The sequence below is a fragment of the Vespa velutina genome, chromosome 6 (genome assembly GCF_912470025.1).
Source record: "Vespa velutina chromosome 6, iVesVel2.1, whole genome shotgun sequence".
Lineage (NCBI taxonomy): Eukaryota > Metazoa > Arthropoda > Insecta > Hymenoptera > Vespidae > Vespa > Vespa velutina.
Window position 1 is genome coordinate 5,620,745 of NC_062193.1, and position 17,255 is coordinate 5,637,999.

The 17,255-nt window shown below is 27.4% G+C and overlaps 3 protein-coding genes and 2 non-coding genes across 7 annotated transcripts in view; 3 read left to right on the forward strand and 2 right to left on the reverse strand.

Moving 5' to 3' along the window:
- The first annotated feature begins 5,225 nt into the window (after nt 1-5,225).
- On the forward strand, nt 5,226-5,297 carry Trnap-cgg. Its single transcript has one exon. It is a non-coding gene; the product is annotated as a tRNA-Pro (tRNA).
- A 617-nt stretch (nt 5,298-5,914) lies between these two features.
- On the forward strand, nt 5,915-13,040 carry LOC124950031 (aromatic-L-amino-acid decarboxylase-like). Of its 2 annotated transcripts, XM_047496103.1 has the most exons (10): nt 5,917-6,148; nt 7,625-7,808; nt 8,548-8,810; nt 9,304-9,537; nt 10,564-10,693; nt 10,863-11,123; nt 11,241-11,358; nt 11,555-11,645; nt 11,725-11,922; nt 12,510-13,038. In XM_047496103.1, exons 3-10 carry the CDS (start codon nt 8,610-8,612, stop codon nt 12,804-12,806), a joined length of 1,530 nt encoding a protein of 509 aa, XP_047352059.1. In that variant the 5' UTR covers nt 5,917-6,148; nt 7,625-7,808; nt 8,548-8,609; the 3' UTR covers nt 12,807-13,038. The 2 variants fall into 2 exon arrangements, with proteins under 2 accessions (XP_047352060.1, XP_047352059.1); XM_047496104.1 differs by lacking the exon at nt 8,548-8,810 and having other exon boundaries at nt 5,915-6,148; nt 12,510-13,040.
- Trnap-agg lies at nt 10,188-10,259 on the reverse strand. The gene has a single exon. It is a non-coding gene; the product is annotated as a tRNA-Pro (tRNA).
- The window catches only part of LOC124950033 (casein kinase I), a 31,199-nt gene continuing 26,659 nt past the window's right edge, over nt 12,716-17,255 (reverse strand). For both annotated transcript variants that reach the window (XM_047496110.1, XM_047496108.1), the window contains one exon: nt 12,716-14,324. In XM_047496110.1, coding sequence (XP_047352066.1) covers nt 14,248-14,324 — 77 coding nt within the window. In that variant the 3' untranslated portion in view covers nt 12,716-14,247. The remainder of the gene's footprint in view (nt 14,325-17,255) is intronic.
- On the forward strand, nt 14,033-16,623 carry LOC124950034 (L-xylulose reductase). Its single transcript, XM_047496112.1, has 4 exons — nt 14,033-14,225; nt 14,846-15,275; nt 16,033-16,181; nt 16,308-16,623. Exons 1-4 carry the CDS (start codon nt 14,174-14,176, stop codon nt 16,409-16,411), a joined length of 735 nt encoding a protein of 244 aa, XP_047352068.1. The 5' UTR covers nt 14,033-14,173; the 3' UTR covers nt 16,412-16,623.

Here is a 17,255-nt window from a genome sequence, read left to right on the forward strand (position 1 = left end):
TCAAACTTTTATGTGTTTCTTTTTAAAGTAGCAGATATATTCTATCTTGTATTATGAATACTATTAATCTGTCATGAGTATTTAGTACTATTTAAATCTAGTTCTTCGGCGCAGATCGTCCATGTATTTAACATCTTTTTTATAGCTAGTAGTATTTTTTACATAGTCTGTTAGTATCCTTTACATCTCTATTTAGTAGTGTTTTCGAGAAAATGTGATTCTCTTGAATATCTTCAGCATGGTTACTATTAATTTGTTTTCTTGTTGAGTATCTGCGGCGGTGATTAGTGGAAGATTATTGTGGTCTTAGATTAGACCATGTTTCTCACAATAAATAACTAGTTCCGGTGGAATGTAGCCTGTATTTAGTTTACTAAAAATTGAAATGGTCTCATTTTTAATTCTTCTTTTATAATTAGATTCAGCGGTTATGTGCGTCCTTAGGCATGATCTCAAGCAAGATCTCTCAAATCTTCTTATTTTTTCGATTATTATTAGATCTGTATTCCATAATACAAGAGCTGCGTAAATTAGAATAGCTCTCATCAGTAGTCCATAGCATATTATTTTGGCTTTAGCAAAGTTTTTATTGTAAAATATTCTCGAGTTCAGCTTGAAAACTTTTTTTGCTTTGTCTAATTGAAACGAATAGTGTTTGTTCGGTCTTAGCTGATGATCTAGATAAACTCCCAAATATTTCACGATGCGTTTCTTTGGTATCTCATTCGTTGGTGTGGATATCTATCGTTATTAATTTTATACAACTATTTTTTTAACAGCCGATTATTTAATTTGTTTAATAGGTCTTCTGAAAAAAATTACTTCGCTTTTGCGAATTTTTTGATTTTTATAATAACTATAAGTTTTTGTAATAACTATTTATATCATTCATAACTCCCTGCAATGTGTCTCTGATTTTATCTATATCCATATCTACTTTATAGATTATTAAATCTACTTTATAGATTATTAAAACGTAAGCGATTGAGTGTAATTTATCAGAGTTATTCATGCCAAACTTGTTGATTAGTTCACTATTGAATATGTTAAAAAGGATTAGTAATGTGACAATTCCTTGCTGTAACCCTTCTGTTATTTTAAAGGACTTCGAGACTTCTGTTATTTTAAAGGACTGAGAGATTGGTGCCGTCCCACGTGCGAAATGTCTTCCCCTCAATCATGTTAGCAATCAGTAGAGTTAAATCCACTGGAAATTGATAATCGTCTAGTTTATGTATCAGTCCGTTTTTCCATATGGAGTCGAATGCTTTTTCCAAGTCCAACAGTACAGCACCGATGGTGTTTTACATTTTATGTAACATTATTATAACATTCCTTATGTAAATAATTGTTCAGGTCTGAGGTTAATTTGTGTATAGCGTGTGTAGTGGATAAATTAGATTTAAATCCAAATTGATTATTCGGAATGATTTTATGAGCATTAATGTGATCCATGATGTTTTTATTTATAATTTTTTCGAAAATTTTACTTATATTCATTGTATCAGACTGATATCTCTTTGGTTCTTCTGAATTTGTTCCTTTTTTCAAAATCGGTAGAACTTTTGCTTGTTCTTATCTGTTTGGATAATATGCATGTTTCATAGCATTATTGAAAATAATTGTGTATTCGATAATTATTGATTTTGGTAAATTTTTGATGACTATTGATGGGATTTTGTCAAGGCCATAAGAAATTTTATTTTGTAAATTCCTTATAATTGGTCCGACTTCGGTGTACGAGATGAAATATTTTATTTCATTCTTGTTTTGTAGCGAATCATGTGCTGGGAATTAATCAGAGAAAGTCATAAAGATGGATTTGGTATTTCTCATTCTACGACGAATATCTTGGTACTTTTGAGCAGTATCATCTGCTTTATTTTTAATTTTAATTTTTTAATTCTAATTTTAATTTTATTTTTAATTTTAATTTTAATTTTAATTTTAATTTTAATTTTTAGTGATGGTGTTTCCATTCGTGTATCTTGACGAATTGATTCTTTCCAGGTACATGCCCATGACATCCAATTTTATCATTGGATCGGTGATATATATTTCATTTTCATAGACTAATTGCGGCATTATTCTACCAATCTCTTGATTGAATTCCTTTTTGTTTAAATCCAATAGGAAATTTTCAATACTGGTGTGTTTTTATGGTCTTAAATATTTGTTGATGGCAGGAAAAAATTCGTTTGCTTCTCTGTAATTTATGTTTTTGGCTATTGATGATCAATATGATGTAACAGATTTTGATGTATCTATTTATAGTCATTTATTAATTGCTTTAATTGTTCTTTTAATACGATATATTTCCTGTTTGCTATGGTTATATGGGCTTCGGTATCTAATGAAGTGTAGTCTTGTTATTAAAGAGAACTTTGTTATTAAAGAGAACTTTGTGTAATTTCTTGATATTGTTGCTAACGTATTTTTGGTAATAGTCATTTTTATTTGCTTAATTTTTAGGTATGATTTCCCTAATGGATTTGTTAATTATTTGTTCGAGACTTAATAATGCTTTCATATATTTCTTTTATTGAGAGATTTCTATTTATGGGCAGCTGGTTCTTATTCTGTATTTTCGAGTCAAACTCTTTAGCAAACTTGCGCCAGTTCGCTCTTTTGAAGTTGTAGGTGGTTGGTCTGGGTGGTGCCAGTGATATGCCTTGGAAAAGCGTATCGTTTGTAGTCTTATCTCCCCAAAATATGTTTTTTGCATTTAAGTTTCTCGCAATGATGTAGTATAGTTCGTTGTCATCTAATCTGAAGTCTCTAAATAATTCATCTAGTTCCGTTATAAATGTATTTTTTGTTGATTGTGTTGCATATATGTTGAATATGCAACACAATTATTACCAATATTTTCACAGCTATGTATTGGCTGCGTGATGTTAATATATTTTATGTTATCGTTTATTACTATTGCTGTACCACCACCTTTGGAATTTATTGCTCTATCCGATCTGATCATAATTGTTAAATTTTAATTTATGCTTTTTAATATTAAGTTTAGTTTCTAATATCATTACAATATCATATCTATACTCATCTAAGTATTTTTGTAGATCTAATTGTCTTTTTCGACTGTAAAATTTTCGAGCAAAGTGAGTACACATTTACAGCGGACAATTTCAGTATGTTATTTATTTTTGTATTTGCCCTTATACTACCTGCCATTGTGACATGTAGTCGATTCTCATTGCGTTTTGAATAATTTTGTTATTCAATTCTATGAGTTGCTCTTTAATTTTTTTCAAACTATCCTTAAACATAGCTAATATTTGATTTATGCTATTGTAATTGTTATTGTTATTGACATTATTTTCATGATGCTGAATTGTATTACGATGACTGTTCTGGTGCATTGCCTGAGGTGTGTTATTGACTGGTCTCTGGTTGTTGTATTCTGTTATACTTTTTTTTTTTTGGTCATCACTATGTTTACGTATGATATATTTGGGTTGATGAATTTATTAATTTTATTGAGTTTGTCCGTTACTATTTTATCTTTGTTTTCTTTTTCCTTCTTCTTCAGGTCAGCTATCATTTTCATATATGGGCATCCTAGATACGACGCTGGATGTCCGTTTTGACCGCAATTTGCGCATTTCAGCTTCTCTCTTTCTACTGAATTGATTAAATTACACTTTCCCTGTTCGTAGGGTTGGGCACATTTTACGCATCTGTACTCCATATTGCAATTAGCGCTGGCATGACCTACACTTCGGCAATTTTTGCAGTGGAAAATTTTAAGTCTTTTTAATTTCTCCCATCTTACTCTTTGTTTGAACAATATGTTATTTTTTAGGAGTTTCTATGGGTTACTGTTACTATCTATTTGTACTATGCAGTGATATCTATGTTTTGCCTATCGAAAATTAGTTCACTGACTTTCGTTATGTTGATATTACTTACGCTTAGGGCGTTTAGTGCTGTTGTAACATCGGGAACGTCGAAACCACCTCTTATACCTTTTAACACGAAGGTCTTGCATTTAATATACTTTGATGTAAATGTGTGGAATTTGTGATTTTTGTCTTTCAGTGTAGCTATGCACTTGTTGTGTGTATCGTTATCCCTTGTTATTAGTCTAATCATATCTATATCTAGTTGTTTTAATAAGAAAGCTACCTCGTTAATATTGCTATTTGTTAGTAGTATGATGATGTCCTTTAGGTTAGATTTTAAAATGTATATAATCGGCATTCGGATTTTGGAAGTTTTTTGTCTATTGTTTTTCGTTGTAGCGCTATTGGCCTTTTCAGTTTCGCCCTCTTCCGTGAAACTCATATCATCCGATAGCGACTCAAATCTATTGTCTGACTCAAAACTTGGGCCTTGATTACCGACTGAGAATTTTGGTGATGCTGTTTTTTTTTTGGTTTAAGGAAACTTTCGTTCGTATCATTTTTTTTTGTTCGCTTTTAGTCCTGTTCCTTTATTTCTTACTGTATTTAGGTTTGACTTTATTCGCGATTTATTTTCAAATGATTTGTTATAATTATTGGTGTTGAATTCTTTATCGAAATTTTTAACATTCCGTTTCAATATTTTGTATACTTCGTCATGCGAAGCACTCTTTTCTAATTTCCTTTTATAACTTGACGCCATGACTTTTTAACTTTGTTGGTTAAATGTTGGGTCGCCGGGTGGGCCCAAAATCACGTAAACATTAATATTTTGTTATACTATTTGTAAAATAACTTAGTATCAATATCAGAAAAAAGAGAAAAAAAAAAGCACTTGTTTTGCGACAACTAACACTACTTTTATATTGCACAATCCCCGCAGGGTCTTGTAATATGTATACTATTAATCGAAAAGCATCGATTAACACGTCCGTCTTATTCGAATGCTCAACAGCAACTCAATGGCTCGTTGGTTTTTTTTGTTGTTTTTAAAAGTAAGTTTATTTGTATGTCCTTTATATGGTACATGAGTATAATCTTATTTAGAAGACTTTTAACATTATTATATTATGACAATAGCTATAAGTTATCTGTAGATAAATCTCCATAGCAATCAGTAACATAGAATTTTAATTAATATTATAATAGTGAATATAAAGTTCATTAAACAGTAGTATATGTATGTGGGTAAAATAAAGAATAGTAACTATAAAAACTTGTTTACCTACTCTAGCAATCATAATTAGTTATCGTTAGATAAATCTGTATAGCAATCAATATATAAAATTTTATAATTATTATTGTAACTCTGGCTCGTTGGTCTAGGGGTATGATTCTCGCTTCGGGTGCGAGAGGTCCCGGGTTCAAATCCCGGACGAGCCCGTTGAATGTTTTTTTTTTTTCTTTTTTTAAATTTCTCATTCTATTATAATTTATTAAAGAATCCTGTTTAAATAATTATTATTCCAATTCATACGGTAATATAACGAATGTTTTTTTTATTCTTTTAATTTATTTTTTTTTTTTTTTTAACGTTTTTAGAACGACCACTTTATACAAATCCACACAAAAAATAACGGAATTAAGTATTATGATTCTCGAGAAAAAAGAAAAAAAATTGGAAGAGATTTTTCTTTTTATAAGCCTTATCTCAAACGAATCAATAATAAGAAATTTTTTGTTGATGGTATTTATATATCTCGATAAAGTCGCTTCATGTTATTAAATTTATCTTAAAAAAATTTTCACATGGAGTTAAATAATAAACACTTATTGCTTATCTCTATTCGGTATTCAATGAAGATCAAAGAAAAAAAATATGATAAAACAATTTTCTCGGATTACATTACTTGATCATTATATATTTAAAATGTTTCCACAAAATGATGTTTATTGTAAATTATTTAGAATAATAGAAAACATCAAAAATTCCTCGGTGTTAATCTCAATGGTAATGAAGCTTTTATCTATTCAAGGTTATAACGACGTAACGACAAATAAAAAAAAAAGTAGGCAAAGAAAAAGAAAAAGGAGGAAGTATACATAGTAGCAATACGTAATTTTACAACCGACCGAATTTAAAAAAAAAGATGGAAAACCGGAGGTATATAATGAGTAACCACACGTATATAATCGTTACAGTATGTCAAATTCCTTCGGAATGAGAACAATTGCATTTCAGTAATAATTATATTAATTATATTTAAAAGGGAAAAATATTTTCTGTGTTAATGGTAAGTTTATAACCGGACCAAATGTTTTCTATCGTTTTTTGTCTTTTCCTTCTATCATTTCATTATCCTCCTTCCTTTTTATTGCTAATTTTAAATCACACGGGTTATGTATGAAAGTTCATAATTTAATCGATTTCTAATTTAATTAATATATTTCGAAGTCTAAAAAAAATTCAAAAAATTTGGAAGAGTAAAAGTAATACAAATCTCGACATTAGCATAATTCTTTAAGAATTACTAATAGATATATATTTATATTAATTTTCAAATAATAAAAGAAAAAGGAACGAAAAAATGTAGAATAAAGAATTAGTACGAATGGAATTTGGTTTCAACTATAACGGGTTTTGTATACTATTAATTTTCTTAGTTCGAAAGGTGTAACAGTACTCATACTCTCTCTCTTTCTCTCTTTCTCTCTCTCTCCCTCTCTCTCTCTCTGTCTCTCTCTCTCTCTCTCTCTCTCTCTCTCTCTCTCTCTCTCTCTCTCTCTCTCTCTCTCTATCTATCTCTCTCTGTGCGTGTATGTAAATATGTGTGTATGTGAATATATGTGTGTGTGTGTGTGTTGTTACAGAGATTAGGAACTTCTACCAAATTTTTCAGAGTATCATGCATAAACACAATTTTTTCTTCATATCGATTATTTTATTATATATATATATATATATATATATATATAAAATTATGTACGAATTATCTTGTCTACTTTGTCTAATATCATTCTCTCTTTATATAACAACAACAAACGAATATCTTCATGGTCAAGCACATTCTTTCCGCTTATTTAAAACCGATTGAAGGACATAATAAAGTACCGTTATAATTATACTCTTGAAATATTTTTTGTTCGTAAAATAGGAAGGTAACGGTCTTGATACTCATGTCACGATGTATTTATTATTTTACTATTTATCAATATTATTAATAATGAACCGTGTATTTTGCCAATTGACAAATGTACATCGTCATGTATACGTAACTAATCGGAACTATTTATTTATAAAGGAAAAAATAAAAAAAAAAAAAAAAAAAAAAAAAAAAAAGAAAAAGGAGAAAGGATATTATGATAAGAATAAAATAAAATGTATTGCCGTAACAATGTGTATAGATGAAAGTTAAATATGAAATTTTAATAATTGCATCAAGATTTTTTAAGAAATTAATAAAGAATAGGAAACGAAATTAGTCGAGGTCAAAGTTATAAATCAAACATTACATTTAATAAATTTTACGATGAATACGATAAAGTATGTAAATTTGATTTAATCAATCATCAACCATTAATCTTAATACTATGATCAAAGTATAAAAAAAAAAAAAAAAAAAAAAAAAAATAAAAAGAAATAAAAAAATAAACAAAAAATGAAAAAAAAGTAAAAAAAATAAAAAATAAAAAAAAAGAAATTAGAAAAAGGATCATTAAGGAAAGATGAAGAGACGGTACATGTTTTCACGAATGTTTTGTTATTACAGATAAATCAATATTTTAAGTAATTGGAGAGAAAGCAAGAGAAAGTTTCTTATGTGTAAGCATTTAACGTGGCAATCTTGAAAAGCCGTCATTTCTTAAAGAATCGTCCTCGGCTCGACACGTGCGCTTCGAACTTCTTCAGCGGAACAAGTGACGCTACAAGTGACGATCATCATTGACAGAAAGGTACGTATATATATATATATATATATACATATGTGTTCCAAGTATTAACAACCAAACTTTATCAATATATTCTATTTGTTTAAATAAAAAAAGAAGTATTATATAAACATAGCTTTATTAAAAAGTTACGGCAAATATAAAAATTATGTAGATAAAAATATAACGGATAATAGTTTGAAATGAAGTTATTACGATACAATTTAATAATAGACGAACGTTATTTATATTTAATCTATTTATAAAGAGCAGTGTTTACTAATCTAAGATCGGGAAAGATATTTTGTCATTAGAAGGTAATTTCTAACATTAGCATTAGTAATAAGTTGTTGGATTTCATAAATACCATAATAATCTACGTTATTTTTAATTTTGTCGTAACTATAATAAATCTATAAAGAATTTTTCTCTTATTTAAATCAATAGAATATCTATATATATATATATATATCATATATATATATATGATCAAAGTATGGCGGTTAAAACTCGAAACGCATATATATATATTATATCCTTGCTATAAAATGTATTTATTGATTTGTGTAGAGACTTTTTACGAAATCAATGTGTCGGTTATTAAATTTTTTTGAAGGGAAACAATAAGAAAAAGAAGAAGAAATTAAAAGTTTTAAAATATTCAAAACGCGATCTTGTAGTCCTTAAATCGATTAATTCTTAGTTCATTATCAATTGTCAAAATTTTAAGTGTTACATATCAAATAATCCAAATTTATCCAAGGGAAAGAAAAGAGAAGAAAAAAAGGAAAAAAAAAAAAAAAAAAGAAAAAAAGAAACGCAAGTATGGACATCAAAGATTTTCTTGAATTTGGCAAATCTACCATGGATTTTATCGTAAATTATATGGAAACATTGAGAGATAGATCTGTTTTGCCGAACGTTGAACCAGGATATCTCAGTCAAATAATACCAGAGGAAGCACCTAAAAAAGCAGAGACCTGGCAAGAAGTTTTTAAAGATATTGAAAGAGTAATTATGCCTGGGGTAAGATAAATATAATATGTATGTATTTTTCGTTCTTTAACACGTTGACACGTTGACACATTGACATACCGAAATCACATACTTTGCTCATAACGGAAAGAATTTTTATTACTTTAGACATATAATCGCAAAATAATGACAAATACGATTACATAATAGAACGTTTTAACTAAATAATCACTTTCATTATCATTTATCTCGAAGTATTCTATAATTAATGATAATGTTCAAAATTCATTAATCAATATTTTTCATTCAACTTTTACAATTATAAACATTTGAAGGACTCCGCTCACCAATGTTTCCATATGACGGTCAACGTGTTAATCCAAAATTGAGAAATATAATTTTCAAACATACGAAAAAATAACAACGTATTCGTGTTTATTGATCGCTCTCTCTTTTCTTTGCTTTCCGCTTTCACACAAAAAAAAATGATAAAAAATGATCTCATTTTTTTTTCTTTTTTTTCTTTTTTTTTTTTTTTTTCAAGATAACTCACTGGAATTCACCTAATTTCTACGCTTATTATCCTTCTTCCCAATCGTATGCGTCCATCATTGGTGAGCTCTTATGCGCCGGAATTGGTGGCGTTGGATTTTCTTGGATATGTTCGCCCGCCTTTACCGAATTAGAAGTTATAACATTGAATTGGATTGGCAAAATGTTAAATTTACCATCCGAATTCTTAAATTGCGGCAGTGGATCCGGAGGAGGTGTTATACAGGTAAAAAAAAAAAATATGCCACGATACTTTACGTCGGACTAATGTAATTTCAAATGGGTACCGTTATAAGAAATATCGTTATCTCATAAAAGATAATCAAAATAAATATTAGTCACATTAATATTAATTAGACAAATTGATTAATCGATTTAATCTTAAAATTCCATTAGTAGTTAGGTCAACATATATATAGTAAAAAAACATTTCGTTGACTTTCTCCGTTTAAAGAAAAGGAATCAAGATAATTCCTCATACGATGATCGTCGTGTTTTCTTTCTTCTAAATACGAATAATAATAGTAATATTAATAATAATAATAATAATAATAATAATAATAATAATAATAACAATAATAATAATAATAATAATAATAATAATAATAATAATAATAATAATAATAATAATAAAAAGAACGTTATCGATAGTAACAAAGAAGCACTTATATAAATAAAGAAAATAAATACAAGTGTAACGTAACTTCATATTGTAACTTCGATTTACTCGAAAAAAATTGAATGAATTAATTAAATGATATTATTTGCTCGTATAAAAATAATAGAAAAAGAAAAAGTGAATATAATTGAAAATATTGATTTAAGAGAGATTGGATAAAAAGATAAAAAAAAAAAAAAGGAAAAAAAAAAAATGTCGGGCTCGTCCGGGATTTGAACCCGGGACCTCTCGCACCCTAAGCGAGAATCATACCCCTAGACCAACGAGCCAGAGTTACAATAATAATTATAAAATTGTATATATTGATTACTACAGAAATTTATCCAACGATAACTAATAGCTATATTTTTATTAAAATAATATAAAAAATCTTCTAAATATGATTATACTTATGTACCTAATATAGGACTGCGTCAAATAAACTTATTTTTAAAAACAAAAAACAAAAAACCAACGAGCCGTTCTGTCAATTTGTTCATTATTAATGATCAGCTTTAATTTATAAATAAAACCAATCGATTAATCTTTATCAATGACTTCAATATAAATTATGTTTTCAATTATTATACATAGGGTTCCGCAAGCGAAACTACAATGATCTGTTTAATAGTGGCCAAAGATAAAAAAATCCGACGTATAAAAAGTATTCATCCAGATTGGAACGAAGACATAATTAGAGGAAAATTGGTAGCTTATAGTTCAGGTAAACATTGTTGTTCTAGTTTTCATTCAATTTTATTATAACAATTATATCAGTTATAAAAATTGATACAATTTACATTGTTACGCGTTTCAATTACGTCGTTCCAATAATCAAATTTATAATAAATAAAACGAAATATATTTTTACTTCGAACTTTCTTATTATTTAGAACAAGCGAACTCATCCATTGAAAAGGCAGGACTTTTAACTAATGTACAAATGAGATTGTTACCTACAGACGAAAATTGCAGTCTCCGTGGGGAAACATTATTACGAGCAATTAAAAAAGATTTAGAGGACGGTCTTATACCCTGTTACGTTTGCGCGACATTAGGTACTACCGGTACTTGCGCTTTTGATAATTTAGAAGAAATAGGACCAATTTGTAATCAATATGATATATGGCTTCACGTCGATGCCGCGTATGCCGGTTAGTATATCATTTATAATTATTTTCTTTGTTTAAGTGCACTTGTCATTTGATTTATTAATTAATTGACATATATGTTTCACGATGCTTAACGATTAAGTTATTGCGTTTATTTAGGTGCAGCTTTTATTTGTCCCGAATATCGATACTTAATGGCCGGTGTTCAATACGCTGATTCTTTTAACGTCAATTGTCACAAATGGATGCTCGTTAACTTTGATTGTTCAGCAATGTGGTATGTATATTGAAATTAACGAGAAAATTATATCTCGCGTCTTGATTTTTACTATTACAAAAAAAACAAAAATATTAACGAAAACATAATAGGACTAAAAAAAAAAAATTAAGCAAAACGAAAAAGAAAAAAAAAATAAAGAAGACGACAAAAAAAAAAGAACAAACTGTAAATAATAAAATAACATGTTTTAAAGGGTAAAGAATTCCAAATATCTTATTGAGTCGCTTAGCGTCGATAGAATTTATTTGGCATACGATAAAGAGGGTCTCGCTCCTGATTATAGAGTACGTTTCTTTTTGAAATATTATCTTAACTTTGTTTATAAATTTTTAACGATCTAATTAAATTATTTCTCTTTCATAGAATTGGCAAATATCATTAGGACGTCGTTTTCGTTCTCTAAAGCTTTGGTTTGTTTTACGTCTTCACGGTATAGAAGGAATGCAACGACATATAAGGCATACTATATCGTTGGCACAGAAATTCGCTAAATACATTGAATCCGATGAAAGATTTGAACTTGTTACAAGTTCTATGGCATTAATTTGTTTCAGATTGAAGGTATGAAATATTTAACACGTTTCTTATTTTTTTTTTGTTTGTTTTTTTTTCCGTCTAATTAGTAAGATTTTATAAATAATTCACAAGAGTCTTTTTTAGGTATTTAATAATAACAATGCATAATATTATATACATAAGTGTTTATAAGTAATTTATATGTAATTATAATTATAAGTAATTTATATATATATATATAGTATTACAATTACTTTTTATGATATTCTTTGATACAATTTAAACAAAGTTGTGGTATTTCAGGATAGATGTTCAGGCCAATGTGTTTCAATTTTGTTTTCTTTTCTTTTTCTTTATATCTCTTCTAACTTTCTCTCGATCAAAATTTATTTAGTTATCTCAACAAATAATATAATATAACAAAAGAAAAACACGCATTCGTTTGCTTATTATTTTTCTATAAACAAAAAAAAATTGTGCGTTGTACAATCGGTGCATTTATCAACAGCTATTATTTTGCTGACATATTAATGCTGTAATTTTCTAAATCTTGTAATTAAAAATTTTTCGCGTATTTGGATATTAAAAATTTAATATTTCGTTTGATTATTTTCTTTTTTTATTTATTTCAGGGAGACAATAATTGGACAAAAGAACTTCTTACTCGTTTAACCGAGCGGAAACGTATTTACGTTATTATTGCAACGTTATGTGAAAAATATATCATACGGTTTTGTGTATCCAGTCGATTATGTCAAGAACAGGACATTGAATTCGCCTGGAATGAAATCAGTGAACAAGCTACGGAAATTCTTCAAACGAAGCTTCGTCCTTTAGAGGAAATTTTAATTCAACCATCCGTGAAATCGTACGATCATATAGCGCTCAGGATAGACAATTTGAATCATAACTCCAAGGACGTCTCATAGAAAATCACATAATTTCTTTTTTTTTTCTCTCTTTCTCTCTTTCTGTTTTTGTCCGTCCGTTTGTTTCTCTTTCTCTCCATTAATTATATTTAATATATATATATATAGAAGATGAGTATTCTATAGGCTTCGGCATATTTTCTTTAAATAATAAAAAGAACACACACGTATAAGTTTATTGATTAAAATTATTAATAGATTAATATGATAACATAATAATGATGATAATAATAAGAATAATAATAATAATATTTAATAATGAACATCAATTTTTTAATGGTATTATATTTAATATTAATAGATTATATTTAAATTCAAAATTAATTGTTTAAAAGTGTATAAACAAACTTTCTCACTTTAAACAAAAATTTATTGTGATTTATTAAATTATTGCTGCATCATTTCTATCGTACTTTTTTTTTTTTTTTACTTTCTCTGATAACATTCAAATCGACATAATTAAAAAGAAATAACTTACTTAATTATCACCGATATTGACTAATATTATTTTATAACAAGTCACTTATTAATGAATTATCAACTACGGACGCAAAGGAAAAAAAACATTGTTATTTATTTAACAAGAAAAATTCTAATATACTGATCTACGTGATAAGATATACTAACTTATGTGTAATGACCTAATATATAATTGCCATATTTAATGCACGAATAAATTAAGCGATGTGCACATGAACTATTGTAATTATTTCTTTCATATACTTCAAGTACTTATAATTATATTATTGAAAGCTATAAATCCGTCCTCTAGTATCTGCCTTACCGACCAAGTAGAAAAATTTCACGCGTATGTTATACCGACCGAGTGTAAATCATTAAAGATAATAATACAAAGTTCTACCGTCAGATAGCGTTGATCATCTCGACGATTTATCATACAATCTATATAAATATGTTTAAATAATGTTCTGTTCTTCTTTTATTAAATATTCGACATTATAAAAATTATGTCCAAAAATGAATCTAATAAAATGATTATAATATATATATATATATATATATATATATATATATATATATTAATTTTAATATTTTTCTACACTAAGTTTGCAATATTGTTAATAAGCTATTCGATTTATTGATCGATTAATCGAAATTGAACTTGCTATAGTCAGTTAATGCCAATGCGCATGATCTGTATACATATATATAATATATATAATATATATCTGTACGTGTATATATATATATATGCAAATATATATATATATACTTCAGACGAAAGATCTCGTTCTTTTAGTTAAGTCAGTCATAAAACTGATACGTACATACATCGAGCGAAATCACTATCATATATATTTCTTGATTAAACAGTACGCCATATTAGCTCCGTTAAAACGATCACAATGGATATTAATTTCCAAGGCAAGCGTATTCTCGTCACAGGTGCTGGACAAGGTATAGTTCTCTTTTTTTTCTTTTAATTCTCATTTTTGTTCACACTCGAAGATGTCGCATTAGACGCCTTTGTTTTTCTTCTCTTAACTCTTCTAATACCTATGGATCAAACAAATCGATTCTTAATCGATTTATAGACAAACAATAATTAAAGTACAATATGCAAGTGATTATGAAAGTGGTATAAATAAAATTTATTTTCATTTTATCCTATCATTGTTTCTTTTTCAACTTTTCAATAATTAATTATATTGATATGAGACAACAAACATATGTGCGAATAAATTTCAATATATTTTTTAAATGCCTTGACCACTATCATAATTAATGTTCACGTATTTATATTTTTTAAACGTTATGATATATATATATATATATATATATATATATATATATATATATATCATTGTCTAAATGATACTTACGATTTTTCGAATGGTCATCATTTGTTTTACCTACGTGAAACATTTATGTTTACTTTGACCTTTAATGTATTTAAATGTAAAATAAAACAGATTAATAATGAATGAAATATATTTAAAAAAAAAAAAAAAAAAAAAAAAAAAAAAAAAAAAAAAAAAAAAAAGATACTTTAATTAGTAAATAAATTTTTTTCATAGGAATTGGTAAAGATCTAGCACTTCGTCTATCCAAATATAAAGGGAAAGTAATAGCTCTTAGTAAAACGAGGGAACATTTGAATAAATTAATTGTCGAAGATCCAGAGATCATACCAGTATGCGTTGATCTTAGAAATTGGAAAGCAACGAGAAAAGCTATTGAAAGTGTTTTACCGATTGATCTATTGGTGAACAATGCTGGTATAGGTCATCTCTCTCCTTTCTTGGATGCAACACCGGAGGATTTTGATTTAGTATTTGATATCAATGTTAAAGCGATTATGAACGTATCTCAAGTGGTCGCTAAAAATATGATCGAAAGAAATGTTGCTGGCAGTATTGTCAACATGTCCTCTCAAGCTAGTCAAGCTGCCTTGAAGGATCATACTATTTATTGTTCTTCCAAAGGAGCCGTCGATATGTTGACAAAGTGAGAGCAATTTATTTGTTTTTCTTTTATATGTATATATATATATATATATATATATATATATATATATATATATATATATATGTATGCGTATACATGTATGTATCCATGTATGCATGTGTGTATGTATGTATGTATGTATTTATTTATATTATTAAATTTTTTTCTAATTTTTCGTCGTGTGGATTACATACATACGACGTATAATCGACATAAATAATATATCAATGTGTAAATATTTTTAATATAACTTTTTTTTTCTCTTTTATGATAAAGCTCAAGATTAGATACATTCTCAATGGCGAATTTACGAATAGACGTTAGAGGCAGGCCATCATATGACACAGAGAGAGATAATATAAATTTATATATTATCTCTGTATATTAAATTTAATTTATAATACTTCTCTGATGACCGATATATAATATTTATTAATATATTTACACGATCGTATATAATCGAATTTGGACAATGTATTTTTCGTTTCAGCATTTGTATGAATAATCGAAGCGAAAAATATATATATATATATATATATATATATATATATATATATCGCCTCGAGTCCATTGAAATGATAAATCCGCCAATGGTATATAAACTTTTAACCCTAAATGATATTATTACATACATTATTTTTTTTTCGACACTTTCATCGACTTCTTTTTCTTTTCTTTTTTTTTTTGTTTATTTGTTTATTTTCATTTTCTCTTTATTTTCTTTTATTTTCATTTACTTTTTAATTTTTTTCATTAGAATGATGGCTCTCGAACTTGGCCCACGTCAAATTCGTGTAAACGCTGTAAATCCTACGGTCGTCCTCACGGAAATGGGAAAATTAGGATGGAGCGACAAAGACAAAGCTTCAAATATGATCGGCAAAATTCCATTGGGTCGATTCGCAGGTTTGTTTTTCAATACGATTTCATTTCATTGAATAATAAATTCTCTTTCCTTCACAAGTATCATACTTGTGTGAATATTTATTTTCTTTTCTCTTTTCTTTTTTCTTTTTTTTTTTTTTTTTTTAGAGATCGACGAAGTCACAGATGCGGTGGTATATTTATTAAGTGAGCGCAGTTCAATGATAAACGGAATAATCTTACCCGTGGACGGTGGATTTTTAGCAACATAAATTGCTCTCTTTGAATTATGGAACATTATAAAACACTAGGCATTTTATTCTTTTCTTTCCTGTTTCTTTTTTTGTTTCCCCCTCCCCTACTAATTCGAAGCTCCATATATAATATGCAAAATAAAACTTCAATATCGCTACGTCAAACATTTATATATACATATATATTATACGATAAAAATTATCTATGACAGTCAGAGAAAGATTATGTATTTAAGAAAAAAAGTAAAAAAAAAAAAAAAAAAAAAAAAAAAAAAAGAAAAAAAAAAGATAAATAAAAAAAAAATAAAAGATAAATAGATTTGACTCTTTTTTTTTCCTATTTCTCGTTTTTCTTTTCCCCCACTAATTCGAAGCTTCATGTAATAATATGCAAAATAAAACTTCAATATCGCTACGTCAAACATTTATATATACATATATATTATACGATAAAAATTATCTATGACAGTTAGAGAAAGATTATGTATTTAAGAAAAAAAGGAAATAAAAAAAGAAAAAAAAAAAAAAAAGATAAATAAAAAATAAAAGATAAATATCTATTAATTATATAAGCGAAAAAAAAAAGGAAAAACAAAAACATTCACTTAATTTTTCATTATCGCCTTCGCTAATTATTATGAGATAGGAAGATGAGGAAAGTCATACACACAACAAGAATCGTTGAATTTTTTTCTTTCGATCGTCTGTTATATTTTAAAAAATGTGTTTGCTCTTGTATTATTTCTTTTGGTTTTTTTTTGTCTTTCTTTTTTTTCTTTCTCTTAAATCTTCTTTCTTTATTTCTTTTTTTTTTATCATTTTTTTTTCTTTTTTCTTTTTTAATCGTCAACTAAAACTTAGC

Coding starts and splice junctions, on each gene's coding strand:
- LOC124950031 (XM_047496103.1), top strand. CDS start 8,610: ATGGACATCAAAGATTTTCTTGAATTTGGCAAATCTACCATGGATTTT. Junction 11,359..11,554: donor TTTGATTGTTCAGCAATGTG/GTATGTATATTG, acceptor CATGTTTTAAAG/GGTAAAGAATTCCAAATATC. Junction 11,923..12,509: donor TAATTTGTTTCAGATTGAAG/GTATGAAATATT, acceptor TATTTATTTCAG/GGAGACAATAATTGGACAAA.
- LOC124950034 (XM_047496112.1), top strand. CDS start 14,174: ATGGATATTAATTTCCAAGGCAAGCGTATTCTCGTCACAGGTGCTGGA. Junction 14,226..14,845: donor CGTCACAGGTGCTGGACAAG/GTATAGTTCTCT, acceptor TTTTTTTCATAG/GAATTGGTAAAGATCTAGCA. Junction 15,276..16,032: donor GCCGTCGATATGTTGACAAA/GTGAGAGCAATT, acceptor TTTTTTCATTAG/AATGATGGCTCTCGAACTTG.